The 23,155-nt window shown below is 36.7% G+C and overlaps 1 protein-coding gene across 1 annotated transcript in view; it reads right to left on the bottom strand.

Moving 5' to 3' along the window:
- Positions 1-6,870: 6,870 nt before the first annotated feature.
- Positions 6,871-23,155, bottom strand: part of MSH4 (mutS homolog 4) — a 94,798-nt gene continuing 78,513 nt past the window's right edge. The window contains 3 exon segments of the mRNA XM_024734623.1: positions 6,871-7,062; positions 11,451-11,539; positions 12,891-13,065. Of these exon segments, the coding sequence (XP_024590391.1) occupies positions 6,871-7,062; positions 11,451-11,539; positions 12,891-13,065 (456 nt within the window).

Here is a 23,155-nt window from a genome sequence, read left to right as displayed (position 1 = left end):
AAAATATTTTAGATTTATGCTTTTATTCTGTTTTTAAAAGTTGTTTTCGGCCTTAGAGTATTCTTGTTACTTGTGGAAAATCTGGTCATATTAATATTCTGAACTCTGAAGCTCTTATTTTTAGTATGTCCTAAGTTAGGTAAATATTATTTTATATTTTGTATCCATAATAACAAATGTTTATTGAGTTATTTTGCAAATAAAACACTGTGTTTGGTAGTAGGGAATAATTAATGAAATTAAGAGGTGATCCCTTCCTTGAGAGAAGAATTTATAATTCTGTAGCATCTGTGGTCACAAATTACACAAGGGAATAGGATGACAGAAATGGATTATATTTGGACATAATTAGCCTTAAGTTACAACGTGGAACTTGGGTGTTTTGGTATGTGATACCCCTAATACTAGCCCAGCAGTATTTTTTTAATGAGATATAATTGTGTAAACCAAAATAGTTTCAGGTATATAACAGAATGATTCAATAAATTTATATACCGTGAAATAATCACCACAATAAGTCTAGTTAACACCCATCATCACACATAGTTACAAGTTTTTTTTCTTGTGATGAGAACTCAAGATGTACTCTCTTAGTAACTTTCAAATATATAATAACAATATTATTAACTATAGTCACCATGCTGTACATTACATGCCCAGGACTTATTTATAACTGAAAGTTTGTATCTTTTGATCACCCATTTCATCTACCCCAAATTATATGTTTGTTTGTTTTTTTTCTGGTATGCGGGCCTCTCACTGCTGTGACCTCTCCCGTTGCAGAGCACAGGCTTTGGACGCACAGGCTCAGCGGCCATGGCTCACGGGCCCAACCGCTCCAAGGCACGCAGGATCTTCCCGGACTGGGGCATGAACCCGCGTCCCCTGCATCAGCAGGCGGACCCCCAACCACTGCGACACCAGGGAAGCCCTATATGTATTTTAATACAAAAAAAGAAACAGTTTTGACCCAACATCACATCAAAATGAAACTATTATCAGTTAAATCTGCATATCCTTTGGTTACAAAGAAATTTATCTTAAAAAAATTAGAATGTATTCTACAACAATTTTTTAGCTCTTTGCTTTTTGAATATCTAGGGTATTAGATTGTTCTCTATATAACTATGTGGTCAAACTGTTGCAACATAAAGATGAGAACTGGAAGATAATTCTCCATGGGTCTCTCATGTTTCCACCTGTCTTATGAGCAGAGGAACTGTCTTACTCTTGACTATCTTTTTAAGGATGTTTGTATAGTGAGCAGCCTTAGAAGATAGAGAGAGTGGCTCCCTCTGAGCAGAGGGCAGGTTTGCTCAATATCTAATATAATAAAGGCAATGTCTTCCTCTGGGGAAGTGGTCAAGGAGGTTTGCTTGAAGTTCATTTTAAAAGCCTGGAGTTTCCCAAGCTTGGGATTCTTCAGCTATAACACCAATCCACTGTGTGCACATCTACCTGGACAACTACACATCTTAGAGGATGGGAGTACGTGGAACCAACACAAACAAGAAGCTCATGTTGCATGCTGCGCCACTAGTAATAAAGTTCTTCGTTTCTGACCCAGTCTTTTGTCTTGACAGAAAATAGTATGGTAAGCTAAACTGCTAGTTTGCAAGTTAAGGTAAAAATCTTAGACACTTCACAGTCCTTGACAACGAGAATCTGTTCCCCACCTCATCACGGCATTTAGATCGATTTCAGTAGATTATGGTAGACAGTATCCATCCTCCCTATCTGCAATCTGGGGACTATCAAAATTTGACAATTCATATGAAAAGGGCATTCATTTTGGTCCTATAGTAAGACAATACAATTGTGTGATTTAACTTTCTAAAGAACAGAATGGAAATAGCCAAGTAACAATACAACTAGATCACTTGCTTTTCCTCTCCTTCCACATTCGTTCCCTTAACTGCATTACAGGGTTGGATTATAGAAATGCTTATTCATTATACTTAAAATACATTTAATTATGATTGAGCATATTTTAAGCTCATAAATAAGTATATAGGAAGTTCAAACAACACACAATGTATTAATATTTGAATATTTTACCAGTAGAATATGATAATTATTTTAGTTGGAAATATGTGTTAACATGAAGAAAGTTAAAAAAAAAAAAACCTTAATCTAGCTTATAAAGAAAAACTAGATTGCTCATCCAGATGAAGTGATTCTTCTGGGCAAATATTTTAGCAAATCTTTTTACATATATTCCCTAATTTCCATCCACTCTAACAGAGCTTAATGAATTTTATCTAGTCATCACTTCTACTGAACATGGCTCATACCTATGCTAAAGAGTGGGCAACAAGCAGCACCTAAATTTCTGGAACTTCTTTCTTCTTTTTTTTTTTGGGGGGGGGGCCATGTCACATGGTTTGTGGGATTTTAGTTCCCGGACCAGGGATCAAACCTGGGAACCTGGCAGTGAGAGTGCGGAGTCCTAACCACTGGACCGTCAGGGAATTCTTTGAAACTTCCTTCTACTGGAATTCTTATTATTTCCATATTTCTCAACATGGTTGATGGTATCACCACCTAGAATCATATTTAACTCTTCCCTTCTGTATTAATTTGCTAGGGCTGCCATAACAAAGTACAAAAATTAGGAGGCTAAAACAACAGTAATTTATTGTCTCACAGTTCTGGAGCCCAGAAGCCTAAAATTGAGGTGTTAGCAGAACCACACACCCTCTGAAAACTGTAGGGGAATCCTTCCTAATTTCTGGTGGTTTTCCAGCAATCTTTGGCATTCCTTGGCTTGTAGATGTATCACTCCAATCCTCTGTCTTCACATGGCATTCTCCCTGAGTCTCTGTGTCGTCACATGGCAATCTTCTTATAAGGACACCAGTCATATTGGATCAGGGGCCCACCCTACTCCAGTATGACCTCATCTTAACTAATTATCAATACATTTGAAATGATCCTATTTCCAAATAAGGTCACATACTGAAGTACAGGGGGTTAGGACTTAACGAATCTTTTTCAAGGGGGCACAATTCAATCCATAACACCTTCCCCTCACTAAAAAATCGGGTAAGTCATGAATCGCTAAATCTGGTTAATCAGCACTAAATCTCCTTAATATCTTTCAAATCAATGTCTTCTCTCCTCCACCAGCCACTCCATCCTCTCCATTCTCCTCCTTTACACACACACACACACACACACACACACACAACCCTGTTCCATTCTGTTTCTACCCTTAATCATCAATTCTCTTCTGCACTACTGAAAGAGTTTCTTAAACTATCTCGTCTCCTTGGTTTCAACCACACATCCCAAAACCATTTATGCTACCACCCAGATGATCTTTCTAAAATGTAAATCTTGTCATGTTATTCCTCTACCACCACCACCACCCTCTTCCACTCTCCAGCAACAGACCTTAAAACTCTTCAGTCATCTAAAGGAGAAACTGATATAAAGCCCTTACTTCATCTTTTTGCCACTCTCTCATATGCACTCTTATCCCCCAGCTAAACCAAGCTGCTTACTGTTTCACATCTCTTTGCTTTTACATACGCTGATCCTTATCTAAAATGCTCTTCCCTTCCTGAACACTTGACATATTTTACTACCTTTTAAACTCCCTTGACCCACAAAGAACTGTAAACATTTTTTGTGCTACTACCCTTCTTATGTTCCTCTATTATCATACTTATCACATGGTGTTCCAACCCTACTACATGCGTTTTTTTCTTAACTACACCTGAAAAGCCTACCTCAAGGTCAGACATCTTTTGTGCGCCTAGCACCTAGTACGTAGTCTGTTCCATAATAAATATTATTGAATTATATTTTTGGTAGTTTTTTACCAAACTCTGAAACTTTTGCTTGAAGTGAAAGATTTAAAAATGTGCTACCAGAGAGGTTAAACTAAAAAGCAGCTAAAAAATAATTTAGGAAAAAGAAAGATTTTAAAAAATCACTGCTTGCTAAAGAATGATCAGAATAGCTTTAAAATATTTTAAATGCATTACTCACCACATATCTATTAGAATGGCTAAAAAAAATTTAAAAACTGACAATATACCAAGTACTAAAGAAGATGTGGGAAAACCAGACCTCTCATACATGGCTGACAGGAATGCAAAATGGTATAAGCCCTCTGGAAAAGAGTCTGCAGGCTTCTCATGAAGTTAAATATACACTTACAATATGACAGGGCCATTCCACTCCTATGTAACCTAGATAAATTAAAACTTAACACTCACACAAAAATCTGTACACAAATGTTTATAACAGCTTTATTCATAATCACCAAAAACTAGAAACCTAAATGTCCTTCGGTGAGTGAATGGATAAACTGTGGTACATACAAACAATGGAATACCAGGCAGTAATTAAAAGGCTCAACCAAATGGATAAATTCTAAAGTACATTATGCTCAGTAAAAGAAGCCAGTCTCAAAAGGTTACATGCTATATGACTGGTAAAAACAAAACTATAGGGAAGGAATGCTTAACCATACTCATTGATTGCTGGGTTAAAGTTAGGAGTCAGGGAAGAATTTGGCTACAAAGGGACAGTACTAAGGGAATCATCTGGTGGTGACAGAACTGTTCTGCATCTTGAATGTGGTAGTACCACGAATCCATAAATGTGCCAAAATTCATAAAATTGTAGACCAAAAAAGATTTAATTTTACTGTTATGCAAATTTTAAAATAAACAAATGTATTACTTCCTAGGCATGAGGATAAGCTGCCCTTTTCCTCTACTCCCATATACCTTACCCCTAGACTTAAAGATTACTTTATGTGAGGATAAAGGTGGAACAGACTAAAAGAATGGCTTTGAGATGGAAATTCAAGGAGTCTGCTAAAACATTATGGACATTTATCTTAAAAGACTGAATTATAAGATAATGATCTATAATTTTAGAGAAAGGCAAAGGCGAAGAGGTACTGAAGAGTAGAGCAAATAGACCTGAAAATTAAAGGATGGATTGTCTTCCTAGCATTCACCTCCATCCTATAGTACTACGACTTTATAATTATATCTGCATTTGATTTGCTTTTCCATATGTTTCAGCAACACACAAAATGACTGAAGAAAAAGTATTTAATTTTAAGAAGATATAAACCCATTTTTATCTCAGTATTCCAAATCTAAAATAAAAGGGATTAATTGGTTGGCTGCCATTTTTGCATCAAAAGCTGCAGAATGATGATGAAGAATTTCTTAAAAGTCTAGTGGAATTTAATATTAGGGTTAAATGTAAAGGGAAGTTAATACATTTGAGTAAATGATATTCAACATATTTAATACTTCACACCTGTCTCTGCTTGCCTGTTTTTCTTCCGCAGCCAGCTCCCCTTCTCCCTGTTATTGCTTCCTCCCTTTTCTTCCCTGCCCTCCCAAACAGTGTGCCATTCCCTTTTCCTCCTCAGTACCTTCTAGAAATTTGCCACAAACCTAAATTATCTAACTGCTTTTAGGAATGACTGCATAAAATATAATTCGTTTCAAAGGCTGTGAATTTAAATGTGACTAATGGTCAAATTCAAATACTGTGGTGCTCTATTTCTAAAACATGAGAATAGGAAATAGAAGTAGTCTAATAAGACATTTAGTATATATCTAATGTAATTATTAACACTAATTTACAATTATTTTTCAAAAGAATTATGTGTGTCTTTCAAATTATAACTTTTTCAATATATCTGGCAACTAATGTGTACTTAGAATGCTGAATAAAGTAAAACATATTAGTATTACATTTTATAAAATAAAATATGTATATATTAACAAAAAATAGGGCCCTAATCAGTCTGTGAACAATTTTTTGTAACAGTAATTCACAGTAATACAAATAACTATGAATCTTACAGCTTACTGAATGTATACCCTGAGTTCCAGATACTTAAGTTTCCAAGAGTAATTTCCCTACCTTAGGCCTTTGGGCTGAGATTATGTGAGTAAGTCTTCTACTGAGACGTAACTATAGAAATAAGGTGTTTGAGAAGACAACAGCTCTTTGCAGTTACTGAACAACTGATGGTCTTCCATTTTCTTTTGTTCATTTATAAAACTAGAATAACCTTTGGGTTAACTCTAAAAGGTGGTGTGAGCCACATGCCTGTGGAAACACAATTTTATAAAATGCTCCCTTGTGAACCAAAAATTAAGGCAAACATATCAATATTACCTTTCTGCTGCCTTGTTTACTCACCTAAAAAAGATGGTCAAAAATGAAAATTTGGAAAAGGGAAAAGAGAAGAAGTTGGTGAGTAGAAAATGGAACACCTGGCTATTTGGTAACTACTCCTTGCAGAAACACTCTCTGTGTTACAAAATATCTATTTGTTGAATTTCACCTTTTAGAACTATACTGAATGCCAAAAAGAATACTTTAAAAATTTCGGTATCATTCTAACAAACTTCAGAAGCATCCAGTGTTGGAATTTGGGGGTATTAATTAAGAAATCATTGAGTCATAATAAGAATGTAAAAGAAATATTCCTTCTGAATAACAGTGTAAAAGAAAACCTCGCCTAAGTTTTCAGACCTGCAAAGAAAGATTTCTTTTAGCTAAACTATTTATGATAACATTTTAAACCATAACTTGTAAATATAAATAAACTTAACATGAAGTTTCATAAATGAGAAAAAAGCATCACGTTACACTTTTTTCTAACATAAAAATCAGTTCTTTAAATAGTTCTCATTTTTAAGTTATATAACAAATATTTTCTTATATAGAACATATAGATGATAATTCTGAGGTTAATATAATGTAATTTTCAATTAAAATACAAAATTTAGTAAATATTACTTTCTTTTGCTCTTGGGAAAAATGAATTCTAGGTTCCTCATATTAAGACATTATTTCATTAGTATAAGATGTGAGTTGTTATTATTCTTCAGTGTTTCCTGAAACTTGTTTAGCCCTGGGAAAATCTGCTTCATACTTCTTTTTGAGATTACTTAAATATGTTCGTAAACTGTCTGGATCCAATTGAGAGTTTCGAGCAGTTTGAACGAGCCTAGTAGCTAGATGGTACACAGCTCTCTGTCTTTCCATCTCAGGGGTACTCCTTTGGCTTTGCTGTTATTGAAAAAATATAGGTAAAAATTAAAATATGAATACTATCATTTTTATTTTGGCAATATTCTATCTCCTTTCATAGAAATAAGAACTCAATGGTTAACCAATCCCTTTGGATAAGTCAGCCCCATCCAACTAGCTAATCATGTACCAGAAGAAATATATGTTATTTTGGAGAATAACATTTCTCATGAGTATTTACTACTTTATGACAGATCCTTAATCCTTGAAAACCACTTCTCAATGAAAAAAAAATCTGCTAAATGGTCAAATATCTCAACACAACACCAAAGAGTAATAGAAAATCCACAGAGTTATGTTCTACAAACACTTTCTCATCAAAAAGGTATGGGAAAATAGCACTCTGCTCATTGCTATGCAGTATTCATAATTTTAAATGTCACTCAGAGTACTACTCTTTATCTCCTACTTTAATTCCCCAACAGATAAACTAGTGGACAGAATGGGTCATCAGTAAACTGCTTGTCCCTCAAAACAGTTCATATATAGGATTGCTAGAGCCTAAAAGAAAATACTGCCTGAGGGGTAAATTACATTTTTAAAATAAGCAACATAAATTGCTAGTTGAAATTATATCTTAATTATACTTACAAACTATACTTAAGGATACCTAAGAAATAATGTTTAAAATGGGAATCTTCTAATACTTTGGAAGACCTTTAGAATTCAGTCCTTGAATACCTGCCTTCAGGGCTGGGAGTATAGCTAGAAAATTCATTCATTTCTTTGCCTGAGCTAGAAAGATGAAGCAGCATTTTCAATCTTAACTATTTATGTAAAGACTTAGTTTCCATTCACTAAAGGAAATACAATCCCTTCAACTCCTCAATAGCCAAGAATTCCAGATATTTCTCTACTTTCACTATAGGAAAAATGAATACAACTCCGTGAGGTAGAATAAGATTATCATATATTGATCCATCCATCTATTTGATACACTGATTGATCAACTATCAGTTTATTATTTAAATGACAGTTATTGAATATCTATTATTATCTATATCCAGACCATATAACTTGCATTCATGACTATGGGGGCATACAAAAATGTCATCCTGACATGATAATGGAAGTCAAAAAGCTCAGTCTTACAGTGAAACAGACATGTTTACAAGCAACTGATTAATCATGAAAAGTCCCATAAGAGGGATATAAAATGTTCAGAGGAAAGAAAGTTCACTTCCAGCTTGTGTCAAGAAAAGCTTAAATAGGATGGAGTACTTGAAATGAATCTTTTTGTTTTTTTTTTTGAAATGAATCTTGATGGATAGAAGAGCCTAGAAGGGAGGGCATTCCAGATGGAAGAAACAGAGAGAGCAAACACATTAGAAAGTATGGTACACAAGCAGGTCAAAATGATGAAATGACAAGTAATTCAATGTGGCAGAAATGTACACTATAGTTAAATTGAGTAATGTTATATAACACTGAGGTAGTAAACAAAGGGAGATCATAAAGCAGTAGTTAACAAACTTTAGTTTGCTTAAAAATCATCTGAAGACTGGTTAAAAATGTAAATCCTTGAGCCACAGGAGACCCTTGAAAATCTGGGATGGTACCCAGTATCCCAGGTGATTCTAACGTAGGTAATCCTCAGATTACATTTTGAGAAATAATCATAGATGACTTTCAACATTAGGCTAAGGAGTTCAACTTTTATTTGGTAAGACACAACTGAAAATTTCCGAGCAGGAAACAACATAAGAACTATGCATTAGAAGACAATCTTGTAGAAGTATGTAGAATGGGTTGGAAAAGAGAGAGAACCTACTGCTTAGTCCTAATGAGAGGTAATTAAGAAGAAGGATTCATAGCTCTGATGGGTCACTGGGAGATCTGAAAGTGAAGAGATGAGAAGATTTTTCAAAAGATGATAAATTTAATTTTGAAACTACTGAAGAGTGAAAACATAAATTAAGATTTCAAGAAGAAATATGGATAAAAATATATAGATTCAGAGTCAAAAAGAAATGAAAGTGGAGGCTGAGGAAAGGTGAGATCAGCATCACGAACCCGTGTCCCCTGCATCGGCAAGCGGACTCTCAACCACTGCGTCACCAGGGAAGCCCAAGAGTATAGAATTTTAAACAAAGAAACAACGGTAAAATCTTAGGAATACTTCTGTTTGGTAGGTGGAATAATATAAAGCACTAGTGAAGAAAGGAAAGAAGTAATAATCAAAGGGGTAGGAGAATAAGAACATCCAGGAGAGGACAATTCCACAGTAGCCAAGACAGGGAAGAATTATGAAAAGGGAAAGAAGGGTAGTGGCAAATGCCGTAGAGGGAACAGGGAAGATGAGAAGTGAAAAAAAGGCCATACGATTTTATGAATAGTTAGTTTTTAAGAGGAAACTTTCTGTGGAGTGATGACAAGATCCAGTTTGCAAGTGGAAAATGGAAGAAGCAAGTATAGATTACTCTTGGGAAATTGGCAGTAAAAGGAAGAGAAATATAATTAGAGAAGGTAAAAAAAAAAAAAAAGATTTATTGGGAAAAACCTAACCATATTCATAGGGAAAAACAAAAAGCCACTGAAAAAAACACTAAGAAGAAAAGAAACTGGTGAAGAAACTGATCTTAATCGAGATGGAAAGAAGGTAGAAAAGTTAACCTTAAAAAGGTTGAAAGGGGCTTCCCTGGTGGCGCAGTGGTTGAGCGTACGCCTGCTGATGCAGGGGATGCGGGTTCGTGCCCCGGTCCGGTAAGATCCCACATGCCGCGGAGCGGCTGGGCCCGTGAGTCATGGCCACTGAGCCTGCGCGTCCGGAGCCTGTGCTCCGCAACGGGAGAGGCCACAACAGTGAAAGGCCCGAGTACCGCAAAAAAAAAAAAAAAAAAAAGGTTAAAAGGAAATTGTGAAGAAACTGATCTTAATCGAGATGGAAAGAAGGTAGAAAAGTTAACCTTAAAAAGGTTGAAAGGGGCTTCCCTGGTGGCGCAGTGGTTGAGCGTACGCCTGCTGATGCAGGGGATGCGGGTTCGTGCCCCGGTCCGGTAAGATCCCACATGCCGCGGAGCGGCTGGGCCCGTGAGTCATGGCCACTGAGCCTGCGCGTCCGGAGCCTGTGCTCCGCAACGGGAGAGGCCACAACAGTGAAAGGCCCGAGTACCGCAAAAAAAAAAAAAAAAAAAAAAAGGTTGAAAGGTAATCTCTTCCTCTGAAATAGGAAGGAAGAGAAATAGGTGAAAAATGGAAATTCCAAAATAGAATTCTGAAGGAGGAAAAGGTTCAAGGACTCACCAGGATGACCTCAAGTCTCTCAAAAAGTATAGGAGGTAAATTTTTTTGTAGAGAGTAAGGTTATTGAGGTCTCAGGAAGAGTAGAAACATTTTGAAAGAGTTACTATAAGAAACCACATAGATTAATGGGACAGAAGAAAAAACTATTCAGTAAAATATTCAACCAAAGTTAGTATATACAAATTTGCAGTGGCTAAAATTAGCCTGAATATATTTTGAGCAGCATCAGGAAATCCAAAACCTAGAAGGCTACTGGAGAGGTTGCCCATAATTGGAATTTGGCAAGAGGAATTCTGAAGAACTAGGTAATGAGAGGTTCTTTAGAAGTGAAGCACTGCCAAAATTACTGGCGAAGGAATTCCAATGGAGTAGTTAGGCAAGTAAAGTCATAAAAGCAGTCTAGGAGGTCAAAAGACTGAAGAATGCAAAAGAAAAATTGAAGGCAGGTTAAGAAAGAGTGAAAGACACAGGAAACTGTTAATACTGAGGAAAATTTCATACTGCACCTAGCATAGTTTACTGAACACACTGGATTCTTAAAACAATATAAGGCAACTTGATGTAAAAACCTGAAAAAGGATTTCCAAATTTTCAGTTAACAGATGTGAATTCAGTGTTGGATCTACTGCTTCCTAGCAAATCACTTAAGTTCTATGAACCTCAGCTGTAAAAATGCACATAAAAATAATACCTTTATTATTTATCTTTTATTAGACCTAACTGCTTCATGAAGAGTTATGAGGCTTATATATGATAATGGATAGAAGAGCTTTGAAAACTATTTAAAAAGGCATGAAAATGTTGTGCATAGTGATTTTTATTTTTAATGCTTACTTTATAGAGATTTCTTTTCTTATCATAAAGTCAGTGTAGTAACAAGTAGGAACTGAACTGTTTAACTTTTGTTTCCTATCTTATTAGTAGGTATGCTGGGAAAAGTTATAATAGATCAAACCAAAAAAGTTTTGAGAAGTAAAAAGGATTTTCTTTAGGAATTAGGTTTTTGTTTTAAACATTTTAATTATTAATTATATATATTTAGATCCGAGGCCATAATAAAAATGTACACTGAAAGTATTTTCTTGAATTTGAAAAACAATTCTTATTGCTAAAGAGTTTCTTACCAAAATTTGTCTGGTTATTTGACTTGTGATTTCTTTGGCATCCAAGACAATTGATGGTGGGAGTGATGACACCTCTGCAGCTTTTAACCCTAAAATTATCAAGAATGGGGCTTCAATATTATTATTGCTGGTTTTGTTAAGTTTGTTTTAATCAGTATTAATCTTTTCTTCACAGATTTAAATTTCCTTTCTTAGGTATTTATGAACTACTTAATTCTCAAAATTAAGTTTCCCTAAGTTCTGGATGACAACTTACCAATTATGAGATTTAATTACTTGCTAAGACATGTAAGACAAATTAGAATATCAATTACCTCTGAAGATACCTCTGAGATAGCAGAAAACATGATAGGGAAAGGAAAAGAGGTAATAAAAAAATCAAATGGTAGTAATAACATTGAACTTCCAACTACAAATTCAGTTGGTTTATAGGTCAAAGGAAATAACAGGTTTTTCAGGGTAGAAGAAAGTGTAGTCAGAGATAAGCCTACAGCTGAATATTCATCTATCTAGCGGATCAACGAGGGAAGAATTTCTCTGAAGACATAATGGTAGGTGTTCATGCAAATTCAAATACCAACTAGTATTCTCATGTTCCCAGATTTTTATTGTGTAAATGCCTTATAGGCTTTCTACTATGTGCTAATAGTTTATTTATTGCTTTAGAGGCAACAGAAGCAACACTAACATTTATTTAGAAGTTACTAATTGCTAGGCACTATGCTAGGCAGTTTGTATTTGATAATTCATTTAATCTTCACAAATCCACATATATCACCATTTAATAGATGAAACTGAGGCTTATAAAGATTAAACATCTGATACAAATTAAGTTATCCATTTGATTTTCCCATTTCAAATAGCAAAACAAAGATGCTATTTTTACCCTCACAAATGTCACATTCATAGCTAAAATAAGTTTTGGAACTTTATGTGTAAAATTCAACTGAAAATTCCCTCAATCTGTGCCACTTTACATGCCACAAAATGATTTAGATAGAAAATATCTAACCAAGTTTATGAACACACATAATTTGGTAATACATTCCATTTTAAGACTTAAGATTTAGTTATCAAGTTCCCTGAATCTGAAGAAAACAGAGGGATGCTGTTACTGAAAGAGTGTCTAAGAAATACATAATTTTCAATTCATTATATAACTTGCAAATATAAACTAATTACATTTTTCTAAGGATAGAAACTATACTTCTGGGACTTTCATGTATTGTAATTCTACAGTTACTGTTAATATGTTTTAAAATAAGCTTAATATATATAAAATGTGAGTTTGACATAGAAAATACAGTCTTAGATCATATAAGCACTCAAAAGAATGAAAAGGAAAGTTGCTTAGACTGACAGTCAGGTAAAGAGAAGAAAGTTTGTCTTACAAGAATATGTAGTGTTTCAGTGTATATATATAATTTCTATATGCAATACCATAATTTTTTTCTTCTGTAAGTCCCTTAGAAAGTTTGTAGGTATACAAGATTGCTTCTTTATTTCTTGAGGTGTTCTTTACATGTTGAACTTCAAAATGCACGTTTTCTACATTAGGATATAGAACATCTATATGGCATAGTTCCAGGAAATGTGTAGCGAACAGTGTAAATGCCTAGAATATACAACAATGAATATCAGTATTTTTAAATGAACTAGAAAATTTTATTTTAACTATTTAAACGTAAATTTTTAGTTTAACCTTCTAAGTAGCTTAGCAGAAATGTAGAAATGAAACTGATGAACTTTGACGCTAACATGGTCAATTCATCTTAAAATGTTTTGAAATTTTATATTCAATGAAGAAAAAATATTTATTATGATTACACACACACATATGTTACGCTATGGGAAAGAGAACAAATGCAAAAATCCTAAAAAAAGAAACCTGAAGATATTGAAAGGATGAAGCTTACCAGAAATAAAGCTACTAACTGAGGTAACCATTTATTAGAGAAGTAATCCACAAATGAAATAATAAAATTTCCCTCAACTTTTAAAAATCTTTACTTTAAAACTAGCTTCCTTCCATATAAGTAGTTTTGGGAAAGTGAAATCAATGGATTGTCTTAGGTATTTGAAATTGCAAAGGTTTTTGCTTTTATATTTGCATTGTGTTTGGGATGGGTGCTTAAGGGGAAAAAAGGTTGAGGACACTGCTTAGTACAATGATTCTTAAACTTTAGTAATCCCCTGGAGAGCTTGTTAAAGATGCAAATTCTTGGTGCTTATCCCGCTCACATTCTAACAATCAGCAGTGTAATTTAGGGCCCCAGGGAACTGCATTTTCCCTAAGTACTTTAGGTGATTTTGATGGAGGTGGTTCAAGTGACTTTTGACCAGCGCAGTGGCTTCCTGCCCAGAGTTACTGAAGCAGAAGGAGATATGACTCTAACTCGTTATGTTTTAAGATACAAGTGAGAAACTAAATAGGTGATTAGTGGAAATTTTAAATATTAAGACATTAAAAAGAAAATATCTGACTGGCAAATGGCTATCAACTATGCAAAGGGGGTAGTAAAGGGAGGAAAAATAATAAATCTCAAAAACTACTAAACAAACCAAAAGGTGGTATAAAACAAACCAAATTTACAAAGCAACAGGAAAATATTTAGAAACCCAGTAAACTATCAATATTTAGAAGCTAGAGACCATGTTCATAATAACAATAACATGCTCAAATTTTATATATCAAATCAATCTATTCTAGTAACTCTGTAAACTCTATTTCGGGTTAATTAGACTTAACGAATAATTATTCAGGACCTTTATATTGCAAGGATTGTGCTAGGCACTAAAGATACTAGATTAGAAATTAGGCTCCTTAAAACTCCTTAAAAGTAAGTAGCGGGCTTCCCTGGTGGCGCAGTGGTTGAGAGTCCGCCTGCCGATGCAGGGGACACGGTCTCGTGCCCAGGTCCAGGAAGATCCCACATGCCGCGGAGCGGCTGGGCCCGTGAGCCATGGCCGCTGAGCCTGCGCGTCCGGAGCCTGTGCTCCGCAGTGGGAGAGGCCACAACAGTGAGAGGCCCGCGTACCGAAAAAAAAAAAAGTAAGTAGCAATAATTATATTTTTACTATCAAGCCAGCTGCTTCAGGATGGTGGGGAACATGATAAGACAAGTGAATTCCATGAACATGGGCCCATTGCTGCATTGCATTTGTTAGGAAGTGAGTTCCTTAATCAAAAGCAATTCTGCAATTCTGTATGGAATACTGTGACGGTGGATAAAGCATTCTGTTAAGTTCATGGGTGGTAGTTTTTGCAGAAGCCACATATGCAGAAGCTACAAGGCAACTCTGTATCCACAGTAAGTATCTAGTCCAGTAAGAACAAGTTGCTGCCCTTTTCGTGATGGAAGTGGTCCAACATAATCAACCTGCCACCAGGCAGCTGGCTAGTCATCTTGGGGAACGGTGCTGTATCAAAGGCTCAGTGCAGACTGGGCACTCAGGGATGGCTGTGGCCAGGTTGGCCATGGTGAGTGGAAATTTATGTTGCTGAGCCCATACACAACCTCCATCCATGCTACCATGGCCACTTTGTTCATGAGCCCCGTGGGTGATGGCAGGGGTGGCTGAGGAAAGAGGCCGACTGATATCCACAGAACAGGTCATCCTATCCAGTTGATTATTAAAATCCTCCTCTCCTGAGGCCACTCTTTGGTAAGCATTCACATGGGACACAAATATATTTACATTTTTTTGCTTATTCAGAGAGATTTATCCACATCCCTCTTCCCCAAACATCCTTGTCACCAATTTTCCAAAAATGTTCCTTCCAAGTCTCAGCCATACCATTGGCCACAGCCCATGAATTGATATATAATCACACAACCGGCCATTTCTCCTCACAAGCAAAATAACAACCAGGTACAATGCTTCAAGTTCTGCCCAGTCAGACAATTTTCCTTCACCAGTGTCCTTCAGGGACTATAAAGGGACTATAGTGCTAGAGCTGTCCACTTTTGGGTAGCACCTGAATATCATACAAAACGATCTGTAAACAAGGTAAGTCTTCTCTTCCCCTGTCAACTCTCTATAAGGCCACAGGTACAAGGTGAAAGAAAGTAGTTTAGTAGGACTGGGGACCATGAGTACTTGGGCCATGCCTTCATGTAACTTACTTGTGCCTTCAGGGACTTCTCAGGCCCAATCATGTATATATCCCTTCCATTTGATGATGGAGTGCTGCTGTGCATGCCCAACGTTATGGCTGGTGGATCAGATAACACCCAGCTCATGATGGGCAGCTCAGGTCACATGAAAGCATGGTGGCCCGTGGTTAATCATTGTGTCTCTACTAAGGCACAGTAGCAGGCCATGAGCTGTTTCTCAGAAGGACAGTAGTTATCTACAGAGGATGGCAGGGCTTTGGGCTTTGCTCCAAAATCCTAATGCCCTGTGCTACAAGTCACCTACAAAGGGCCTGCCAAAGGGGCCAAATAGCATCTCTTATCTGTCACTGATACTTCAAACGCTATTGGACCTGCTTGATCATATGGCCTAAGTAGCAGAGCAGCTTGCAAGGCTGAACCTGTTGCAGAGCCTTCTCCTGCTCTGAGCCCCATGCAAAACTAGCAGTATTCAGGTCACTTGGTAAATGGGCTGGAGTAACACATCCAAATGAGAAATAGGTTGCTTCTAAAATCCAAAGAAGCCAACGATATATTTTGCCTCTTTTTAGCTGTAGGACAGGCCAGGTGTAACAACTTATATTTCACCTTAGAAGGGATAACTCAACATGCCCCATGTCACTGGACTCCTAGAAATTTCACTGAGGTAGAAGGCCCCTATACTTTTTCCCCTTTTTACATTTTTTAAAAATTGAAGTATAGTTAATTTACAAATATTGTGTTAGTTTTAATTGTATAGCAAAGTGATTGAGTTATACATATATGTATATTCTTTTCCAGATTATTTTCTATTATAGGTTATTATAAGATATTGAGTATACTTCCCTGTGCTATGTAAGAGGTCCTTGTTGTTTACCTATTTTATATACAGTAGCATATATATGTTAATCCTAAACTCCTGATTTATGTCTCCCCCAACCCCTGGTATCCCTTTGGTAACCATAAGTTTGTTTTCTATGTCTCTAAGTCTATTTCTGCTTTGTAAATAAGTTCATTTGTATCATTTTGTTTAGATTCTACATGTGAGTGATATCATATGATACTTGTCTTTCTCTGACTTACTTCACTTAATATGATAATCTCTAGGTCCATCCATGTTGCTGCAAATGGCATTATTTCATTCTTTTTTATGGTTGAGTAGTATTCCAGTGTGTGTGTGTGTGTGTGTGTGTGTATACATACATCTTCTCTAGCCATTCATCTGTCTATGGACATTTAGGTTGCTCCCATGCCTTGGCTATTGTATATAGTGCTGCTATGAATACTGGGGTGCATGTATCTTTTCAAATTATAGTTTTCTCTGGATATATGCCCAGGAGTGGGATTTGGTGGATCATACAGTAGCTCTATTTTTGGTTTTTTAAGGAACCTCCATACTGTTCTCCAGAGTGGCCGCACCAATTTATATTCCCACCAACAGTGTAGGAGGGTTCCTTTTTCTCCACACCCTCTCTAGCATTTATTATTTGTAGACTTTTTAATGATGGCCATCCTGACTGGTGAGAGGTAATACCTCATTGTAGTTTTGATTTGCATTTCTCTAATAATTGGCAATACTGAGCATCTTTTCATAGGAGCCTGTTGGCCATCTAGATGTCTTCTTTGGGGAAGTGTCTATTTAGATCTTCTGCCCGTTTTTTGATTGGGTTGTTTTTTTGATATTAAGCTGTATGAGCTGTTTGTGTATTTTGGAAATTAAGCCCTTGTATGTAGCATCATTTGCAAATATTTTCTCCCATTCTGTAGATTGTCTTTTTGTTTTGTTTACGATTTACTTTGCTGTGCAAAAGCTTTTAAATTTAATTAGGTCCCATTTGTTTATTTTTGGTTTTATTTCTATTACTCTAGGAGACAGATCCAAAAAGATATTGCTGCAATTTATGTCAGAGAGTATTCTGCCTATATTTTCCTCTAGGAGTTTTATAGTCTTACATTTATGTCTTTAATCCATTTTGAGTTTATTTTTGTTTATGGTGTTAGAGAATGGTCCAATTTCATTCTTTTACATGTAGCTGTCCAACTTTCCCAGTACCACTTATTGAAGAGACTGTCTTTTCTCCATTATATATTCTTGCCTCCTTTGTCATAGATTACTTGACCATAGGTGCGTGGGTTTATTTCTGGGCTTTCTATCCTGTTCCATTGATTGGTTTTTATACCAGTACCATACTGTTTTAATTACTGTAGCTTTGTAGTATAGTCCAAAGTCAGGGAGGTTGATTCCTCCAGCTTCGTTCTCCTTTCTCAAGATTACTTTGGCTATTTGGGGTCTTTTGTGTTTCCATACAAATTAAAAAATTCTTTGTTCTACTTATGTAAAAAATGCAATTGGTAATTTGATAGGGATTGCACTGAATCTGTAGATTGCCTTGGAGTACAGTCATCTTAACAATATTGATTCATCCAATCCAAGAACAGTTTGTGTTGTCTTCAATTTCTTTCATCATCTTCTAAGTTTTCAGAGTACAGGTCTTTAGGCCCCTGTACTCTTGTTGGATTTATCTCCCCTTTCTGACACACAGATGTCTTACCAATAAGTCTAGAGTAGTTGCTACTTTGTTCTCACTAGGTCCAATCAGCATAATGTTATCAATGTAATGGACCAGTGTGATATCCTGTTGAAAGGAAAGTAATCAAGATCCTTACAAACTAGATTATGACGGAGTTGGAGAGATGATATACCCTTGAAGATGATATACCCTTGATATACCCTTGAGAGATGATATACCCTTGAAGTTGGACAGTGAAGGGGTACTGCTGACCCTGCCAGCTGAAAGCAAACTGCTTCTGGTGATCTTTATTGACAGGTATGGAGAAAAATGCATTGGCTAGATCAATTAGCCACATACCAGGTACCAGGGGATATGTTAATATGCTCAAGCAATGAAATCTCATCTGGTACAAATAGCTGCAATTGCAGTCACCACCTGGTTAAGGTTACAATTATTCATTGTCATTCTCCAAGGTCCATCTGTCTTCTGCACAGGCAAAATAGATGAGTTAAATGGGAATGTGATGGGAATCACCACCCCTGCAACTTTCAAGTCCTTCATGGTGGCACTAATGTCTCCAATCTCTCTAGGAATGGGGTACTGCTTTGGGTTACTATTTTCCTACCAAGAAACAGTTCTAGTGGCTTCCATTTGCTCTCTCCTACCATAACAGTCCTCACTCCACAGGTCAGGGAACCAATGTGGGGATTTTACCAGCTGCTGAATACACATATCCCAATTATACATTCTAGAACTGGGAAAATAATCACAAGATGGGTTGCATACCCATTGGGCTCACTGTAAGATAGACCTGAGCTAAAACTCCACTGATCATCTGACTTCCATAAGCCCTACCCTGACTGGTAAACCACAGTGATGTTTTGGGTCTCTGTAATTAGAGTCAGTTCAGAGCCAGTGTCTAGTAGCCCTCAAAAAGCCTGATTATTTCCTCTTTCCCCAGTGCACAGTTACCCTGGTAAAAGGCTGTAGGTCCCTTTGGAGAAGGCTGGGAGAAAAATTAACATAATACATTTTTGGAGTGTACCAGAGTCCCTCCTCCTGGGGACCTGGCTTCCCCTTCATTTAAGAACTTCTAGATCTGTAAACTGGCTCAGATCTAGAAACTGGCTGAGGGGCCCTGACTCTCTTTTTTATGGTTCAGGCTAGACTTTTGTTCACCTGACCTAAAACTTTTCTGCTTATACAGATCACGTAAGAATTTAATAAGCTTCCTTTCTATTTCACTTCTAGGGACACCACAATCAACTAGCCAATGCCATATGACTGCCCAAGTCAAGACTATTCTGATTGCTGCTTGGACTGTGCTGTCTGTTTTGGTAACCACGCCTGTCTTGCCTTTGGTAGTAGAGTACCATCCATTGGTACATCCTGCTATGGCAAGATCCAATTACTCCCACTGTATTCAGGTTTCCTAATTCAGTGACTGCAGATATGACCTACAGAGAAGAGTGATCACAGAGCTCTTTAAGGATGCTGGGGCTCTCCTCACAAATTTATTTCTCACAGTCACGGTGAAAGGTATGTCTTCTGGACCCTTGCAGAGTAGGTGAGTAGCTCTTAAATGACAAATCCATAACATTCCAATCTCCCTAATCCTCTGAATCTTTTCCTTTACATTAAACCAAGGCAGATACAGCATTTGCAAGTCACTCACTATGGGCTACATTTTGGTTCATGTTTCAACTAACGAATCAAACATCCTGAGCTGCAACATGAAATTCAAAACCTCTGCTTAGTGAGTACATATCAATAAATTTGGCCTTATCCAACTTCATGTTCCTTCCATCATTATCCCACATCCTTAATATTCAGTTCCATACATGTTCCTCAGATTTCTATCTGTATTTATTAGAAAACTCAAGTAGTTCCTTTGAAGTGTAGTGTACCTCCTCATGGGCCACACTTCATACCTCACCTTTACGGGCCTGCTGGGACCTGAGTCTATTTATAGTTTAGAAGCATAGAAGGATGGTAAAGGTGGATCCTGAGGAGAATTAGCATTGTTTTACATGGCAACTGCCTTAGGGGAAGTCATTACAGTTTCTTCAGACAAAGCAGACTTAATCCCCTCATATGGGCTGGGGATGCTACTCACACTGAGAGTAGAGAAGCCTCTTCCACTGGCAAAGAAGACTCATTAGAACTTAGAGGTTCAATGTCCCCAGCTTTATTAGAGTCTTCCCACATGTCTCCACTCCAACCTTCAGGATCCCATTCCTTCCCAATCAATGTTTTGACTTTAAAAATAGAGTCGCTACTATGTGGCTGGGAGTTCAACTTGCATTGTAATTCAGCCAGTCAAAGAATGAGACTCTGGGTTTGATTTTCAGTAACCTCAGGCTATAGGAGATAAGAGTCTCCTTCATGACATACATAGAAGCTTTCAGGTCATTTAGGCACGGATTTACTCAGGAATTTGAATTCCTGAACTCATCTTTTTTTTCCCCACTTTGTTCAGCAAATTAGAAGCAACCAGCCAATTTCATTATATTTGTTAGTTTGCCCAAAACGTTTGAAAGTATCATATACACAGTTACCCAGCTCCTTGCTTCTTATAAGTGGTTGATTAAGAATATCCAATGGTGGGACTTTCGTGGTGGCACAGTAGTTAAGAATTCACCTGCAAATGCAGGTGACATGGGTTCGAGCCCTGGTCCAGGAAGATCCCACATGCCACGGAGCAACTAAGCCTGTGCACAACTACTAAGCCTGTGCTCTAGAGCCCGTGAGCCACAACTACCGAGCCTGCGTGCCACAACTACTGAAGCCCGTGCGCCTAAAGCCCATGCTCCGCAACAAGAGAAGCCATCGCAATGAGAAGCCCGCACACCACAGTGAAGAGTAGCCTCCACTTGCTGCAACTAGAGAAAGCCTGTGTGCAGCAACAAAGACCCAATGCAGCCAAAAATAAATTAATTAATAAATTATTTAAAAAATTAAAAAAAAGAATATCCTATGGTGATATCTTGCATATTTCTATTGCTAGATCACACTATGGACTACCAGTGCTTTCTTTACTACTGGAAATAGAGTCATTAGTATCTTTAAATCTAATTAGCTTAGAAAATCGATTCTAGAAACTCCAAAACTAACTCAAAACATTCATCCTTAAAATTCTGTTCCCCTAGAACCACTCTTGATATTAAAATCTGTATTAGTCAGGGTTCTCCAGAGAAACCAAATTAACAGGATATATTTTTGTGCGTGTGTATGTGGGTGTGTGTCTGTGTCTCTGTCTGTCTGTAGAGAGAAAGAGAAAGATTTATTATAAGGAATTGGCTCACATGATTATGGAGACTGACAAGTCCCCAAATCTGCAATCATCAAGCTACAGACTCAGGAAAGCTAATGATGTAGTTCCACTCCAAGTCCAAAGGCCTGAGAACAACGAGGGTCAATGGTGTAGTTCTAGTCTAAATGTTAGCATGCTCAAGACCCAGAAAGAGCTGATGTTTCAGTTCCAGACTAAAGGCAGGAAAGAACCGATGTTCAAGACTGAAGGTAGTCAGGCAGGAGTTTCCTCCTACTCCAAGGGGTCAATCTTTTCATTCTATTCAGGCCTTCAACTGGGCCCCACTCAAAAGTGACTGGCTAAGGCTCCCCCACATTAGAAAGGGCAATCTGCTTTACTCATTCTACCAATTCAAATTCTAATCTCATTCAGAAACACCCTCACAGATACACTCAGAAAATGTCTGACCAAATGTCTGGGTACTCCATAGACCAGTCAAGCTGACATATAAAATTTAGCAACACTGTTACTAATTAGCCTTTAATCCCAATAAGTAATATATGCATCTTATATATATGAGAAATTCTTATCAACTGAAAGAGATTCAGAATTACAAAGACTAATGTTATCTATTAACATTAGTTCTGATTCATCACATATCCTTAAGTATAAAATAAGATTTTTCTCAAAAAAGAAAAAAAAATGAAAATATTTTAAAAAAAAGAAAAAAAAGAAAAAAAGATTTTTCTCATTCTATATATAATAAATCACTGTGGACTCTTATTTAAGGTATAGAACCTCATCTTAGGGATATTTTAAGGTACTTTAAATATAGTAAAATATTTTTATTTAAGTTTTTTCACACCAGTATATATTTTGAGTGATTATCTAAAAAGATATTTTACAAGTTACCTTAATAATAGAGCAAAAATCATAGTTTAACATAGTTGATTTATGAAAAAAAATTTCCTTTAAAGAAGTGAAATCTCAGCTAAGTAGATTTTCCATAAAGTGACTTCAGACACATAGCTTACTTCATGTTGTGACATCACAGTCAATGTTATTACATATAGAGTCAATTATTGAAATGTTTTCATGTTTTGCTATTTAATTTGATTAAATTAAAGCCAAGTGACTAGTTTTGACATTATTTTTATTTCTTGATTTCCTCCTTTCCTTTTATACATCATGACTATCATATTAACTGTTCTTGCTTCCATCAGAAATGAAGAAAATATAAATGCTATGTTTTTATTAACTAAAATTGTTGAATGAGCCATTTTGTAGGTGCCTGTAAAATCCAATTGTGATGAATTTATAAAGGATACATCAAAAAAGGACTCAACGCATTTTATTTACAATAGCCAAGGTATGGAAGCAACCTAAGTGTCCATCAACAGGTATATGGAGGGCTTCCCTGGTGGCACAGTGGTTAAGAATCCACCGGCCAATGCAGGAGACACGGGTTCAAGCCCTGGTCCGGGAAGACCCCACATGCCATGGAGCAACTAAGCTCATGGACCACAACTACTGAGCCTGCACTCTAGAGCCTGTGGGCCACAACTACTGAGCATATGTGCCACAACTACTGAAGCCCACGCACCTAGAGCCTGTGCTCCCAACAAGGGAAGCCACCGCAATGAGAAGCCCGTGCACCACAGCCAAGAGTAGCCCCCGCTCACTGCAAGCACAGAAAAGCCCATGCGAAGCAACAAAGACCCAATGCAGCCAAAAACAAAATAAATAAAATAAAATAAATAAATTTATAAAAACAGATATGTGGATAAAGAAGGTGTGGTGTGTATATATATATATATATATATA

This window comes from Neophocaena asiaeorientalis, unplaced genomic scaffold (assembly GCF_003031525.2).
Source record: "Neophocaena asiaeorientalis asiaeorientalis breed wild unplaced genomic scaffold, Neophocaena_asiaeorientalis_V1.1 scaffold15, whole genome shotgun sequence".
Taxonomy (NCBI): domain Eukaryota; kingdom Metazoa; phylum Chordata; class Mammalia; order Artiodactyla; family Phocoenidae; genus Neophocaena; species Neophocaena asiaeorientalis.
This window is presented reverse-complemented; position numbering and strand designations above follow the sequence as displayed.